This window comes from Bufo gargarizans, chromosome 11, assembly GCF_014858855.1.
Source record: "Bufo gargarizans isolate SCDJY-AF-19 chromosome 11, ASM1485885v1, whole genome shotgun sequence".
NCBI lineage: Eukaryota > Metazoa > Chordata > Amphibia > Anura > Bufonidae > Bufo > Bufo gargarizans.
Genome location: NC_058090.1, coordinates 84,832,311 through 84,849,692, shown reverse-complemented (window position 1 = coordinate 84,849,692; position 17,382 = coordinate 84,832,311). Strand labels below are relative to the sequence as shown.

Genomic DNA, 17,382 nt, shown 5'->3' with positions numbered 1-17,382 from the left:
CCCCCCCCCCCAGAAAGGCAAAACTGTGCACATTTCAGAGTGGCCTTTTATTGTGGGCAGTCTAAGGCACAGCTGTGCAATATTCATGCTGTCTAATCAGCACCTTGATCTGCCACACCTGTGAGGTGGAATGGATTATCTCGGCAAAGGAGAAGTGCTCTCTAGCCCAGATTTAGACAGATTTGTGAACAATATTTGAGAGTAATGGGTCTTCTGTGTCTGTAGAAAATGTTCCAGATCTTTGAGTTCAGCTCATGCAAAATGGGAGCAAAACCGAAAGTGTTGCGTTTATAATTTTGTTCAGTGTAGATACAGATTAATAAACGTACAAAAACATCTATAAAAAAAAATACAAAAACAGAGAGCACCGAGGCTGGGACTTCACTGAGGTAAAAACGGTGACGTCTGCTATTCCCCAAGGGGGAGGTGTCACACGTGGCCTTGTGTTGGGGTATATCCACACTACCGTTTCCTGTTATCGTGTAGCCTATTTTACAGGTCCATGGCGGCGGCCATTTTGCATCCTGCCCCAACATGCAGGAACATATATATCTCCAAGGGTCCTTTCACATGTCCGCAAAATGGGTCCGCATCCGCTCCGCAATATTGTGGAACGGGTGCAGACCCACTCAATTTCAACAGGAGCCGCAAAAGATGCAGACAGCACACTGTGTGCTGTCCGCATCCGCACTTCCGTTCCGACGCGGACAAGAAAAGGCATTTCTATTCCCCCTTTTGCCTTCAGAACTGCCTTAATTCTACGTGGCATTGATTCAACACGGTGCTGATAGCATTCTTTAGACATGTTGGCCCATATTGATAGGATAGCATCTTGCAGTTGATGGAGATTTGAGGGATGCACATCCAGGGCACGAAGCTCCCGTTCCACCACATCCCAAAGATGCTCTATTGGGTTGAGATCTGGTGACTGTGGGGCCATTTTAGTGCAGTGAACTCATTGTCATGTTCAAGAAACCTATTTGAAATGATTCGAGCTTTGTGACATGGTGCATTATCCTGCTGGAAGTAGCCATCAGAGGATGGGTACATGGTGGTCATGAAGGGATGGACATGGTCAGAAACAATGCTCAGGTAGCCCGTGGCATTTAAACGATGGCCAATTGGCACTAAGGGGCCTAAAGTGTGCCCAGAAAACTTCCCCCACACCATTACACCACCACCACCAGCCTGCACAGTGGTAACAAGGCATGATGGATACATGTTCTCATTCTGTTTACGCCAAATTCGGACTCTACCATTTGAATGTCTCAACAGAAATCGAGACTCATCAGACCAGGCAACATTTTTCCAGTCTTCAACAGTCCAATTTTGGTGAGCTCGTGCAAATTGTAGCCTCTTTTTCCTATTTGTAGTGGAGATGAGTGGTACCCGGTGGGGTCTTCTGCTGTTGTAGCCCATCCGCCTCAAGGTTGTGCGTGTTGTGGCTTCACAAATGCTTTGCTGCAGACCTCGGTTGTAACGAGTGGTTATTTCAGTTCACGTTGCTCTTCTATCAGCTTGAATCAGTCGGCCCATTCTCCTCTGACCTCTAGCATCAACAAGGCATTTTCACCCACAGGACTGCCGCATACTGGATGTTTTTCCCTTTTCACGCCATTCTTTGTAAACCCTAGAAATGGTTGTGCGTGGAAATCCCAGTAACTGAGCAGATTGTGAAATAGTCAGACCGGCCCGTCTGGCACCGACAACCATGCCACGCTCAAAATTGCTTAAATCGCCTTTCTTTCCCATTCTGACATTCAGTTTGGAGTTCAGGAGATTGTCTTGACCAGGACCACAACCCTACATGCATCGAAGCAACTGCCATGGGATTGGTTGACTAGATAATCGCATTAATGAGAAATAGAACAGGTGTTCCTAATAATTCTTTAGGTGAGTGTATAAAAATGAGTTTCTGTCTGCACGATGAAACGACTGAACCGATCTTCACCAAATTTGGCACACAGGTACATCAGGTGTCCGGGAAGGTTTTAGACCGGGTCTCAGTTCTCTAGGACGCACCGTTCCTGAGATATTCCCAAATGACCTGCAATAGCCAATACAAGCCCCCATCTGCCATACACACGGTCACATGTCCCTTATCAGCCAATAGAAGCTCGCAGGCCCTTAGTCTCCACATACACACAGTTTTACTCCAGGTTACGCCATTTTTCTTCACTGCTGTAGGTCAGCTTTAGGCTAGGTCTACACGACGACAATAAGTCACACGACACAGGGCACTACACTGCTACATGCATCTATCTTGGATGGATTTTTTGCGACTGTCGTGTCGCAGCGCGACACCATAGCCTATTATTATAAAAATTGTTGTGCGACACATGTCGTCATGTAGCCCTAGCCTTAAAGGGGCAGGGCGCTGTGGAGGTCACTGTTAAGTCAGCAGGGTACTGTGAGGTCTCTGTTAAGGGAGCAGGGGACTGTGGAGGCCACTATTAAAGGGGAAGCTGCTGTGGAGGTCTCTGTTAAGGGAGCAGGGGACTGTGGAGGCCACTATTAAAGAGGGAGCTGCTGTGGAGGTCTCTGTTAAAAGGTCATGGTACAGTGGAGATCACAGATAAGGGAACGGTGCCCTTTGGAGGTCAGTGTTAAGGGACAGGGTGCTGTATAGGTCACTGTTAAGGGGGCAGGCCCCTGAGGAGGTCAATGTCAAGGGCGTGGGGTGTTGTGAAACCCACTGTTAAATGGGCAGGCTGCTGTGAAGGTCAAAGTTAAGGGGATAGGCTGCGGTGGAGGTCCCATTTTAAGGAGGTGGGGCACTGTGTGGGGGGGGGGATCAGTGTTAAGGGGTGAGAGGCTGTGGAGTTCACTGTTAAAGGGGCGGGGTGCTGTAGAGGTCACAGTTATAGGGGATACTGTTATCTGATATCTTTTAACGACACACAGAAACATTAAATTGAATAGATGAAATATATCAGGGTCCTTTGCTAGCATATATATATATATATATATACACACACACACACACACATATATACATACACACATACATACATACAACAGCGACTTAAAAAGATAAAAATAGACAAATCGCTAGGGCCAGATGGCATACACCCCCTAAGAGAATTAAGTAATGTCATAGCCAGATCCTTATTTCTGATATTTACAGACTCTATACTGACAGGGAGTGTTCCACAGGATTGGCGCATGGCAAATGTGGTGCCAATATTCAAAAAATGTCCAAAAACAGACCCTGGAAACTATAGGCCAGTAATTATAACATATGTTGTGGGTAGGGGTGCACTGAAATTTCGGCGGCCGAAAATATCGGCCGAGAATGCACCTAATCTGTTTCTGCCGATATTTTTACATATCGGCCGGAAATAGCGGGGAGGGACTGGGAGGAGGAGCTGGGGGCCGGTGCGTTCACTGTGCTCCGGCCCCCAGCTCCAGTAGTTATAAAATGTTGTACAATTAATAAGCATTCTATTCATTTGGCCCCCCTCTGCAGTATTACATTCAATACAGCCACATCCTACTCACAGGGCTGTGCTGGCCGGCCGGGCAGACGAGCGGCAGCGTCACGACTGACGTCACATGCCTGCGCCGCCTCCTTCATTCAGAAAGTAGGCCGGGCACATGACGTCAGTTGTGACGCTGCCGCTCCTCTGCCCGGCCGGCCAGCATTAAGATGACAGCCCTGTGAGTATGATGTGGCTGTATTGAATGTAATACTGCAGAGGGGGGCCAAATGAATAGATTTCTTATTAATTGTACAACATTTTATAACTACTGGAGCTGGGGGCCGGAGAACAGTGAACGCACCGGCCCCCAGCTCCTCCTCCCAGTTCCTCCCCGCTATTTTCTATTAATCTATTAATTGTACAATGGGGGCTGTGGATGGCACTGTTATGGGGTGGGGGTCTGTGGATGGCACTGTTATGGGGTGGGTGGGGGTCTGTGGATGGCACTGTTATGGGGTGGGTGGGGGTCTGTGGATGGCACTGTTATGAGGTGGGTGGGGGTCTGTGGATGGCACTGTTATGAGGTGGGGGGTGGGGGTCTGTGGATGGCACTGTTATGAGGTGGGTGGGGGTCTGTGGATGGCACTGTTATGAGGTGGGGGGGGGGGGTCTGTGGATGGCACTGTTATGAGGTGGGGGGGGGGGGGTCTGTGGATGGCACTGTTATGAGGTGGGGGGGGGTCTGTGGATGGCACTGTTATGAGGTGGGGGGGGGTCTGTGGATGGCACTGTTATGGGGTGGGTGGGGGTCTGTGGATGGCACTGTTATGGGGTGGGTGGGGGTCTGTGGATGGCACTGTTATGAGGTGGGGGGGTCTGTGGATGGCACTGTTATGGGGTGGGGGGTCTTTTAAAAGTATTTGGGCAAAAAGGCGGTTTCGGTCAAGGGGTATCCTGAATTTTCGGTTTCGGACCAGAATTTTCATTTCGGTGCACCCCTAGTTGTGGGTAAACTGTTTGAAGGTTTTCTAAGAGATGCTATCTTGGAGGATCTCAATGAAAACAAGCAAATACACCATATCAGCATGGCTTCTTGAGTAGTGATGAGCGAACTTCTGTTTTAAGTTCGGCGTCTAAAGTTCGGCTTCCGGTTAGCGGAGAATCCCGATATGGTTCCCGATATGGATTCCGACTTCCGTTGTGGTCCGTGGTAGCGGAATCAATAATCGGCCATTATTGATTCCGCTACCAGGGACCACAACGGTATTCGGAATCCATATCGGGATTCTCCGCTAACCGGAAGCCGGACTTTAGACGCCGAACATAAAACACAAGTTCGCTCATCTCTATTCTTGAGGGATCGTGTCACGGCGGGCGTGCACTCAGACTCACTGATAACCCACCAACCAGGCTCTGGGCGAGAGACAGGGGAAGGGTCACCTCCTAGCTTATCCCCGACCTCTTTCCCTGCACTGCTCCGCCCACATGCAGACCTTGAAGGTAGGTAAGATGTGTCCTCGTGCCTGGGCTGACCAAACCCTAAATACCCTGAGATGGTGAAGAGGGGAAATAGGAGCAGCCTGCTCGCACAGAACCTGGATGGGAGAGATGACACAAAACAACCAAACTAGAAATCCCACTTATCTTTCTGAGCTGGAACAGACAGACAACCTTCCTTCCTAGCTTCCAAGACCACAATGATTAGTATAATCCGCTCAGAGCACTGGGCTGGTGTGCCATTTAAACTAATGACCCCACCCAGTGCACCTGATGAGGCGGATCCAGCACGGCTCCAAAACAAAACTAAACTCGTGCTGCTATCCTGGCCGACCTCCACACATCGTCAGAGTGGGGCATGACCGATCGGTCATGTCAAACTAATTTAATCAGTTTCTATGAGGAGGTAAGTTGTAGACTTGACAGCGGCGAATCAATGGATGTCGTGTATCTGGACTTCTCCAAAGCATCTGACACTGTACCACATAAAAGGTTAGTATATAAAATGAGAATGCTCGGACTGGGGGAAAACGTCTGTAAGTGGGTAAGTAACTGGCGGAGAGATAGAAAACATTGGGTGGTTATTAGCGGTACACACTCAGATTGGGTCACTGTCACTAGTGGGGTACCTCAGGGGTCAGTATTGGGCCCTATTGTCTTCAATATAGTTATTAATGATCTTGTAGAAGGCTTGCATAGTAAAATATCAATTTTTGCAGATGACACTAAACGGTGTAAAGTAATTAACACTGAAGAGGACAGTATACTGTGTATACACACTACAGAGGACCGTATACTGTGTATACACACACTACAGAGGACAGTATACTGTGTATACACACACACACTACAGAGGACAGTATACTGTGTATACACACACACACTACAGAGGACAGTATACTGTGTATACACACACTACAGAGGACAGTATACTGTGTATACACACACTACAGAGGACAGTATACTGTGTATACACACTACAGAGGACCGTATACTGTGTATACACACACTACAGAGGACAGTATACTGTGTATACACACTACAGAGGACCGTATACTGTGTATACACACACACACTACAGAGGACAGTATACTGTGTATACACACACACACTACAGAGGACAGTATACTGTGTATACACACACACACTACAGAGGACAGTATACTGTGTATACACACACACTACAGAGGACAGTATACTGTGTATACACACACACTACAGAGGACAGTATACTGTGTATACACACACACTACAGAGGACAGTATACTGTGTATACACACACACACTACAGAGGACAGTATACTGTGTATACACACACACACTACAGAGGACAGTATACTGTGTATACACACACACACTACAGAGGACAGTATACTGTGTATACACACACTACAGAGGACAGTATACTGTGTATACACACTACAGAGGACAGTATACTGTATATACACACTACAGAGGACAGTATACTGTATATATACTACAGAGGACAGTATACTGTATATATACTACAAAGGACAGTATACTGTATATATACTACAAAGGACAGTATACTGTATATATACACTACAGAGGACAGTATACTGTATATACTACAGAGGACAGTATACTACTACAGAGGGATCTGGATAGATTGGAGGCTTGGGCAGATAAGTGGCAGATGAGGTTTAACACTGACTAATGTAAGGTTATGCACATGGGAAGGAATAATGCAAGTCACCCGTACATACTAAATGGTAAAACACTCGGTAACACTGACATGGAAAAGGATCTAGGAATTTTAATAAACAGCAAACTAAGCTGCAGAAACCAGAGTCAGGCAGCTGCTGCCAAGGCCAATAAGATAAGCGTTGCATCAGAAGGGGCATAGATGCCTGTGATGAGAACATAGTCCTACCACTTTACACATCACTAGTCAGACCACACATGGAGGACTGTGTACAGTTCTGGGCTCCTGTGAACAAGGCAGACATAGCAGAGCTGGAGAGGGTCCAGAGGAGGGCAACTAAAGTAATAACTGGAATGGGGCAACTACAGTACCCTGAAAGATTATCAGCATTAGGGTTATTCAGACGACTGAGGGGAGATCTAATTACTATGTATAGATATATCAGGGGTCAGTACAGAGATCACTCCCATCATCTATTTATCCCCAGGAATGTGACGAGGGGACATCCTCTGCGTCTGGAGGAAAGAAGGTTTGTACACAAACATAGCAGAGGATTCTTTACGGTAAGAGCAGTGAGACTATGGAGCTCTCTGCCTGAGGAGGTGGTGATGGTGAGTACAATAAAGGAATTCAGGAGGAGCCTGGATGTATTTCTGGAGTGTAATAATATTACAGGCTATAGGTACTAGAGAGTGGTCGGGGATCCAGGGAGTTATTCTGATTGGAGTCGGGAAGGAATTTTTTATTCCCCTAAAGTGGGGAAAATTGGCTTCTACCACACAGTTTTTTTTTTGCCTTCCACTGGATAAACTTGCAGGATAACAGGCCGAACTGGATGGACAAGGTCTTACTTCGGCCTTATGTTACTATGTATATATGAGCATGACCCAGTCTTACACTGGGGGGGGGGGCGAGCAGACACCAGCACATGGAGGTGTAAGAACTAATACCCAGTCCCTGAACCCTCCCGTATCTTAGGAATCATGGCTGCACTGTGACTGGTTGCTATGGGCACCAAAGAGCTCAGCTGCTCTGGTAAAATGAAAGCTGTGCTGTGATTGGTTGGTATAAGCAGCTCAGGTGCTCCGGTAACATTAAAGCAGTGCTGTGATTGGTTGCTATGGGCAAAATGAAAGCTGTGCTGTGATTGGTTGGTATAAGCAGCTCAGGTGCTCCGACAACATTAAAGCAGTGCTGTGATTGGTTGCTATGGGAAACAAGGTTACGTTTTTCGGTTTGACAGTTAATATATAAAGGTCGGTGGGGCAGATTTAACTTTACTGGCGTTCCACACAAAAACGCCCACAACTGCCCACTCTGAGGTAAATTTGCCCCAAAACGAGCTTGTTAACAAATTTGGCACATTTTTAGGCATAAATGCCAATGTATCCCGGGACATTTAAGCCCCGCCCTTGGGACCACCCCAGAACACCTAGTAAACCCCTATGAGCCCCCGGCTGATGACTACTATACTTCAGGCTGACCATAAAATAGTAAATACCACTTATTCCACTTTTTGAACCATTCAGTCGCTAAATTTCTCACAGCATTTCCGGTCACGCCCCCTGTAGCTTAATCCCACCCACTTTTCAAAAGAAGCGGAAAAGGTAGAAAATTTCTGCTCAAAGATGACGTGCATCTTATTAGGGATTTTTGAAAACTGATGCAATGTCGCGAATAACCTGTGCGTGAGAGACTCGCCACTTCTAGCTTCCACTTCATTTTTTATTCGTTTTTTTTTTTTAAGTAAAAAAAAAAAAAAAGTATGAAGCCTGCCCCTCTCTGCTGACCCCCATCTTTCACCCACCCACAAGAGTTCACATGGATCCACGGCCTGCGGAGATTTGGATTTTACCGGTCGAGCAGACGCCACACAGGGGGTCGGGAAATAATTTATGTAGAAAAACACTAAAAAAAACTAAACATAAAGGCGGCTGTTACACGCCCGCTTTCCTCTCCTTCCGGGCAGCGGCGCGGTCTTTAGGTTCCCGGGACGCTCTGTTTGAGAACTATTTTCTGCCGGCTGTTGCGCTGGCTGGCGTCCTGCGTGGTCGCGGTGGGACCCATGGAAGCGGCTGCCATGGCTGCATTGGGCAGGCCGTGAGCGGTGATGTATTTTTTGTAGGCTTCTCGGATGATCTTGAAGGAGCGGGCGTTGTAATACGGAATGTCGGTGATGGGGTCCCGGTACTGGGCGGGCTTATGGGTGACGGGGCACAGCTCTCGGATCGGGAGCTTGGCTTTGTTCCTGGGGAAAATACGTTCGAAGGTCTCGTCTTCCGAGAAGGTGATGAAGGTGCGGGAACACTTGCTGCTAGGGGGCGCCATGGAGTCACCAGTCTGATCATGCTCCAACCTGGAAAAGCAATGGGCATTTAGTATTCTGGGGCGTATCCGGTAAGGTTTGTTCTGGGGGTGATGGTCACAACCAATATGGCCTCCATGACTCCAGGCCTTTTAGGTGCCATCATGGTGGCCATATTGGATGTCCAGGGGGAAAGGTTTCACGGGATGACCACTCACCCTTCCACGTCTACGTTTTCCTCTTTCACGGTGACGTCGGTAATGAGCGGCATGGACACGGAGTGGTAGCGGATAGTCGGCCCCACATATCTCTGCTTCTTCTGCACCTGCTTCTTCTTGTCGGCCTCCAGACGTTCGTAATTTTCTGCCCGGAAGAAAAAAAAAACATTTTATAAAAAGGACCAAAAAGAACAATTTCTGCCTCTAGAGGCGATGGCCTCCTTGGCTGGTATAGAGAGCCATGCAGCCCCTGTGACGCCAAGACGGTCCATGGCTGGCAGTGTACCTACCCAGCGACCGGATGTTGATCTCCTCTGTAATCTTGGCCTCCTCCAGAAGTTCCTCCTGTGTCAGCGGCCTGTCAAGAGGAGGACCTTTCTTCTTGCGGGACTGCACCTGCCTCTCCTGCACCCTCAGGAAGGTCTGCCGCGTGTGCTCTGTGGTCGACTGGCGCACCTGCTTACGGCCTGTCAGGATAGGCAAGGTCAGAGACTGGCACCAGGACGACAGTTAGCCCAGAAACTGAAGCCTTAGATATATTCCCGCTTACTCTTCACCACGGACATCGGTCATCCATGGAAATCGGCTAGGCTGTAAAGGTTACGCCTTACCCCTTCGAATACAAGGATTAATAGCTCACGGGAACTCTATCAGATCAATGCTGGCACTGCCTCACCTGGTATAGTGCGGGGCACCATGACCGCCTGAGGGGTGGCCTCATTATAGAAATCACCACTATTAAAAACCGCTAATGGCACATGGAGGTGCAGCAACGGAAACAAATTACATGGCCGCCCCTGGTACCGAGGCTTTATAAGGTTGGAAGGAGGCGCAGTCCAATTTCATCTCATACTCCTTGGAGATGGACATTTACTTGGAAGACCTAAGGCCCAACAGACGTCTAGTAACGGACACAGAATAACAGACGCTGAAGGGCCCAGCGGGATCGGAAACCTTCTTCTATTCTAATCTGTCCAAATCTAGGGCCTCGTAACGACTTATCGAGAGGGTATTCCTCCTCCAGTGTTGTCTGCCTGAGAGAGGGAACGTCTGGAGGCCCCTCTTACCCTAGAAGAGCTCCACAAAGCATATGAAAAAGCTCCAGGGGCCGATGGTCTTCCCGTTTCATTTTGTTAATTGAATGAATGAAAAAAAAACACAACTTCTCTGATTAAAAAACATATCTTCTGGCTTACTCTCCGCGCTGTCTTCTGTCGTCTCCTGCGGGGGAGGTCGCTCCGGGCGGCTCTTTGGGGCAGCATCAGGTTTTGGTTTTGGTTTGGGCTTGAGAAGTTGAATGGGCTCCTGTAGGGGAGGGAGATAAAGAAGGGGCCGGATACCAGTGAAACCTGGGGACACGCCCGCATCCATCACACGCTGCGCCCCACGCCCCCGCATCCATCACACGCTGCGCCCCACGCCCCCGCATCCATCACACGCTGCGCCCCACGCCCCCGCATCCATCACACGCTGCGCCCCACGCCCCGCATCCATCACACGCTGCGCCCCACGCCAGCATCCATCACACGCTGCGCCCCACGCCAGCATCCATCACACGCTGCGCCCCACGCCAGCATCCATCACACGCTGCGCCCCACGCCAGCATCCATCACACGCTGCGCCCCACACATGCATACATCCATCACACGCTGCGCCCCACACATGCATACATCCATCACACGCTGCGCCCCACACATGCATACATCACAAGCTGTGCCACATACATCACACGCATGTATGTGGCGCAGCGTGTAGTCAATGCAGGCTATTATAGCCAGGTGGTAAAGTACAGGGAAGATCCGCCATATTGGCTATAATTTCCTGATGTCAGACCAGTAATGGTCCCCCTACCTCATAGCGCTGGTGTGAACGGGGCCTATTTATTTCTGTTGTTCTGCTCATCTAATGGAGCAGAACAATGAAAATAACAGAAGTGGGTTTTTGTCATACGTTCAACACACAACAGCCGCCATACTGTGGCATCCGTCACCATGGAGATCCATTGGAAAAGCAAACAAAACAGAACTCTGCAGGATGGGAAAGCCTCGTCTACCACGTTTTTCCATCCTGCAAAGTCCAACAAAAAACATGTAGGATAACGTATACAATGGAATTCTATGGTGACGGATGCTACAGTATGGCGTCTGAGGCGTCTGGTAACATATATACGTTTTTTGTGCGTACATTAAATGTATGACAAAAACGAGATGTGAACCCGGCCTAACTGACAGGGAAGAAGCTGAACATGATGGAGTCCGTTCAGTTTCCGTTCGTGGGTCTGTCTCTTTACCAGACAAAGAAGTCCTGCAGACGAGGCTTTATGTCTGATCTTTGGACACAATCTGCCACAGAGGCTCCAAACAGTATCTGGTTTGGCTGCTGCAGCCAATGACTGACTGAAGTGGGGACGTGTCCTCCATGCATCACATGATCCACTGACAAGGGGGACACGTCACCAACGCAGCATCCACGTGACCAGTGTCAAACAAACACTGATGCAGGGAGAGCGGAGACAAGAGATCTAAGAGCCAGGGATGCTGGGGGCTCTGCCTAATGGGCGCCCAGAGTGAACACCCCCGTTAAAGCTGCCTCTCAGACAGGAAGCCATTAACCCATCCTGCGGTGTTCGTACTATGACAGGACCCGGTGGATCCCCCGGGCACAAGAGCTGTGGGTGCACATCCAACGGTACCAGCCGGAATCGCATTTACCTCCGCTCCTGGCCAGGTTAACCCCTTGGATACCGCTGGAGTCAACAGCAACAGTGGCATCTAAAGAGTGTGCTCAACCTCTATGAAGGCTGGACCCCGACCGCTCTGACACCTATCTCCTATCCTGTGGATAAGTGACAGGTTGTCACTCTGGGACGACCCCTTTAAAAAAAAAAGAAGGCTCTAAGTCTCAGCTGGGATACAATAAGGAGCCTCCCTGCTGACGGTGTCCATCTTACCGCCTTACACAGAACGCTCCTCACCAGTTACTACTCTAGTTTCAGAACCATACAACAACAAAAATGGCGGCTCTGATGGAGCTTCCCCTCCAACTCTGCACAAATTTAGATCTCATCGCGGTTTGTTTCTAAGGACTGTCAGCAAGTCCGCTTGGAACTGCTGATTGTCTCCACACTGAGCGCTTAGCGAGGGTCCCTGCCCCTTACCCCGACGTCTGGAGCCTCACCTTATAGGCTTTGGTCACCACCCTGCGCTTCCGCTTGGGCTCGTCCTCCTCGTGGTCGCTGGTGGGCTCATCCCCTTCATCAATGTCAAAGTCGGAGTCCACCTCGTCCTCGCTGGCAGAGCGCTCATCGTTATACTCATCATCGCCAGATTCCTGGGGGGGGGGCGGAAAGTTACAGGGGGCTTCACCAAGGGAGTTCTATAGGAAGGGGTCACTGGTGGGGGAGGGACTCCTAGAGGCAAGTCACTGGACGCCTACCAACCTGGACAGAAAGCACGTTACCTTCTTTGTATCACGCCGTTCATCCTGGGCTTCTTGGTGCGTAAATAGAATGCTAGAGCTACAGTATAGACTGACACAATCAATTCAGCAGGAAATAGGGATAGGGTTAGGGTCAGTAGAAGCCCCTAAAATAGAATGACCCCCCAAAAAAACGAAGAGGACTGTAATTCCCAGCATGACTCACTGACAGACCAATAAGGAAATGCTGGGAGATGTAGTTCTCCCCACCTAGGCTCAGAACGTGTCCACATACAAACCTCGTTGAAGCCTCCATATGTAGTCTTATAGAAGTCATCCTCCTCCTCCCGGGTCAGCAGACCGGACATGCGGTTCCCCGCCGTCTTACGGGGCGCTCTACTCTCCGCCAAACTCATCTTGCAGCTCGAGAAATCGGTCAGCGACCGGACGAGTCTGAAGACCAAGGCGGAACAAGCGAGCGCCGAGCGCCGGGAGCGACACAGCCAATCAGAATCCAGCAGAGGGAGGAATAGCCAATTAGAGGAGGCGACACAATTCTTCACCGCTGGCAATAGAACGCGATGACGTCATCAGCTCTGCGACAGCCTAGAGAGATTTTTGTTTTCCAACCAAGAGCCAATCACAACATGGCTGATTCTGTCAAAACCGGTTCATAGATGGGAAAAAATTAATAAATAACAAATAAAGTGCATAATTAATGTTCAGTAATGTGTTCACGGTGTGTTATAAATGGCGGAGATGACAGCGCCACACAACACGGGTCTGGTCGCCTAGCATGGTGACAATAGGGACGCACCATCCGGATAAATCTGTATTTGACACCCACATTCCCGTTTTAGTTATCAGACGCAACTCTGGTGCTGAAAATGGACATTTGGCCCCGGCAGGGTGAAGAGTGGAGGGCGCTAGTGGTGGCAATGATGGCGGTAGTAGTTACAGTAGTGGTCCTCACCCTGGTAGCATACAGTGATGTGAGGGGCGGCACACCCTGAGATTGGAGCTCCTACCTGGTGGTTCACGGCGCCCTTGGTGTAAATGGCGTATTGCAGGGTGTGAGGCAGGGGTCACTGATGGAGGGCACACACTGCAGTATGGCCGCCATGATGAGGTAACAGAGGCGCCATTTTACTAGCAGTTCATGCATACAGGTGTGGGCAGAGGTCGGCATCGCTCTCATCACACATGGTGCACAGGCAGCGTTTCCAAGGTTGTGTATACGCACCAGGATCGTCTCCTAAAGAGGATTCAGCTGCGGGATCGGAGTGCCACCAGTGCAGAGCTTGCTCAGGAATGGCAGCAGGCAGGTGTGAGCGCATCTGCACGCACAGTGAGGCCAAGACTGGAGGGAAGATGGCCTGGTGTCAAGAAGGGCAGCAAAGAAGCCACTTCTCTCCAAAAAAAAACATCAGGGACAGATTGATCTTCTGCAGAAAGTTTGGTGAATGGACTGCTGAGGACTGGGGCAAAGTCATATTCTCCGATGAAGCCTCCTTCCGATTGTTTGGGGCATCAGGAAAAAGGCTTGTCCGGAGAAGAAAAGGTGAGCGCTCCCATCAGTCCTGTGTCATGCCAACAGTAAAGCATCCTGAGACCATTCATGTGTGGGGCTGCTTCTCATCCAAGGGAGTGGGCTCACTCACAATTTTGCCCAAAAACACAGCTGTGAATAAAGAATGGCACCAAAACACCCTCCAACAGCAACTTCTTCCAACAATCCAACAACAGTTTGGGGGAGAACAATGCATTTTCCAGCATGATGGAGCACCGTGCCATAAGGCAAAAGTGATAACTAAGTGGCTCGGGGACCAAAACGTTGACATTTTGGGTCCATGGCCTGGAAACTCCCCAGATCTTAATCCCATTGAGAACTTGTGGTCAATCCTCAAGAGGCGGGTGGACAAACAAAAACCCACTAATTCTGACAAACTCCAAGAAGTGATTATGAAAGAATGGGTGGCTATCAGTCAGGAATTGGCCCAGAAGTTGATTGAGAGCATGCGCAGTCGGATTGCAGAGGTCCTGAAAAAGAAGGGCCAACACTGCAAATACTGACTCTTTGCATAAATGTCATGTAATTGTCGATAAAAGCCTCTGAAACGTATGAAGTGCGAGTAATTATATTTCACTACATCACAGAAACAACTGAAACAAAGACCTAAAAGCAGTTTAGCAGCAAACTTTGTGAAAACTAATATTTGTGTCATTCTCAAAACTTTTGGCCACGACTGTAGACAAAACAAAGATCCTCTCCCAGTACCTGTGATTATGGCTTACAGGGAATACGCCGCCACTGCAGACCCTTTTATTACTGCTGCCATGGCCCTGCAGCTCTGCTATAGCCAAGTGTCAATATCCATTTATGTCCCAAGCGATGTTCCCCTAACCCCCGAACACATGTTTTAGTCAAGGGTTATCGGCTTCTAAGATGTCAGGTGCACGGTCACCTCTCTGTGAGGGTCTCGCAGTCTAGGCTTCATTAACTGAGCTGCATATATGTATCTGTCTGCTGCTTGCTGCGTCTGCTGTATCTCTGTCTGTCTGCTGTATCTCTGTCTGTCTGCTCTATCTCTGCATGTCTGCTGTATCTCTGTCTGTCTGCTGTATCTCTGTCTGTCTGCTGCCTGCTCTGTCTGCTGTATCTCTATCTATCTGCTGCCTGCTCTGTCTGCTGTATCTCTGTCTGTCTGCTGTATCTCTGTCTGTCTGCTGTATCTCTGTCTGTCTGCTGCCTGCTCTGTCTGCTGTATCTCTATCTATCTGCTGCCTGCTCTGTCTGCTGTATCTCTGTCTGTCTGCTGTATCTCTGTCTGTCTGCTGCCTGCTCTGTCTGCTGTATCTCTATCTATCTGCTGCCTGCTCTGTCTGCTGTATCTCTGTCTGTCTGCTGTATCTCTGTCTGTCTGCTGTATCTCTGTCTGTCTGCTGCCTGCTCTGTCTGCTGTATCTCTATCTATCTGCTGCCTGCTCTGTCTGCTGTATCTCTGTCTGTCTGCTGTATCTCTGTCTGTCTGCTGTATCTCTGTCTGTCTGCTGCCTGCTCTGTCTGCTGTATCTCTATCTATCTGCTGCCTGCTCTGTCTGCTGTATCTCTGTCTGTCTGCTGTATCTCTGTCTGTCTGCTGCCTGCTCTGTCTGCTGTATCTCTATCTATCTGCTGCCTGCTCTGTCTGCTGTATCTCTGTCTGTCTGCTGTATCTCTGTCTGCCTGCTGCTTGCTCTGTCTGCTGTATCTCTATCTGCTGCCTGCTCTGTCTGCTGTATCTCTGTCTGTCTGCTGTATCTCTGTCTGTCTGCTGTATCTCTGTCTGTCTGCAGCCTGCTCTGTCTGCTGTATCTCTATCTATCTGCTGCCTGCTCTGTCTGCTGCTTGCTCTGTCTGCTGTATCTCTATCTGCTGCCTGCTCTGTCTGCTGTATCTCTATCTGCTGCCTGCTCTGTCTGCTGTATCTCTATCTGCTGCCTGCTCTGTCTGCTGTATCTCTGTCTGTCTGCTGTATCTCTGTCTGTCTGCAGCCTGCTCTGTCTGCTGTATCTCTATCTATCTGCTGCCTGCTCTGTCTGCTGTATCTCTGTCTGTCTGCTGTATCTCTGTCTGCTGTATCTCTGTCTGTCTGCTGTATTTCTGTCTGTCCGCTGTATCTCTGTCTGCCTGCTGTATCTCTGTCTGTCTGCTGTATCTCTGTCTGCCTGCTGTATCTCTGTCTGTCTGCTGTATCTCTATCTGTCTGCTGTATCTCTGTCTGCCGTTTCTCTGTCTGTCTGCTGTATCTCTGTCTGTCTGCCGTGTCTCTGTCTGTCTGCTGTATCTCTGTCTGCCTGCTGTATCTCTGTCTGCTGCCTGCTCTGTCTGCTGTATCTCTCTCTGTCTGCTGTATCTCTGTCTGCTGTATCTCTGTCTGCTGTATCTCTGTCTGTCTGCTGTATCTCTGTCTGTCTGCTGTATCTCTGTCTGTCTGCTGTATCTCTGTCTGTCTGCTGATCTCTGTCCCTGTCCCTGCTGCCCTGCTCTGTCTGCCGTTTCTCTGTCTGTCTGCTGTATCTCTGTCTGCTGTATCTCTGTCTGCTGTATCTCTGTCTGCCTGCTGCCTGCTCTGTCTGCCGTTTCTCTGTCTGTCTGCTGTATCTCTGTCTGCTGTATCTCTGTCTGCCGTTTCTCTGTCTGTCTGCTGTATCTCTGTCTGTCTGCTGTATTTCTGTCTGTCTGCTGTATCTCTGTCTATCTGCTGTATCTCTGTCTGCCGTCTCTCTGTCTGTCTGCCGTTTCTCTGTCCGTCTGCTGTATTTCTGTCTGTCCGCTGTATCTCTGTCTGCCTGCTGTATCTCTGTCTGTCTGCTGTATCTCTGTCTGCCTGCTGTATCTCTGTCTGCTGTATCTCTGTCTGCCTGCTGTATCTCTGTTCTGGCTGCTGTATCTTCCTCTGGCTGTCTGCTGTATCTCTGTCGCCTGCGGTATCTCTGTCTGCTGTATCTCTTCTGCTGTATCTCTGTCTGTTGCTGTACTCGTCTGTCTGCTGTATCCTCTGTCTGTCCTGCTGTATCTCGTCTGTCTGCTGGAATCTCTGTCTTGTCTGCTGTATCTCTGTCTGTCTGCTGTATCTCTGTCTGTCTGCTGTATCTCTGTCTGTCTGCTGTATCTCTGTCTGTCTGCTGTATCTCTGTCTGTCTGCTGTATCTCTGTCTGTCTGCTGTATCTCTGTCTGTCTGCTGTATCTCTGTCTGCCTGCTGTATCTCTGTCTGTCTGCTGTATCTCTGTCTGTCTGCTGTATCTCTGTCTGTCCTGCTGTATCTCTGTCTGCCTGCTGTATCTCTGTCTGTCTGCTGTATCTCTGTCTGTC

At 49.2% G+C, this 17,382-nt stretch overlaps 1 protein-coding gene across 1 annotated transcript; it reads right to left on the bottom strand.

Moving 5' to 3' along the window:
* Nucleotides 1-8,342: 8,342 nt before the first annotated feature.
* On the bottom strand, nt 8,343-12,986 carry VPS72 (vacuolar protein sorting 72 homolog). The gene is made up of 6 exons (XM_044272020.1): nt 12,825-12,986; nt 12,286-12,438; nt 10,305-10,413; nt 9,399-9,575; nt 9,109-9,253; nt 8,343-8,941 (listed from the first exon to the last, which is right to left on the bottom strand). Exons 1-6 carry the CDS (start codon nt 12,939-12,941, stop codon nt 8,566-8,568), a joined length of 1,077 nt encoding a protein of 358 aa, XP_044127955.1. The 5' UTR covers nt 12,942-12,986; the 3' UTR covers nt 8,343-8,565.
* Between the last annotated feature and the right edge of the window lie 4,396 nt (nt 12,987-17,382).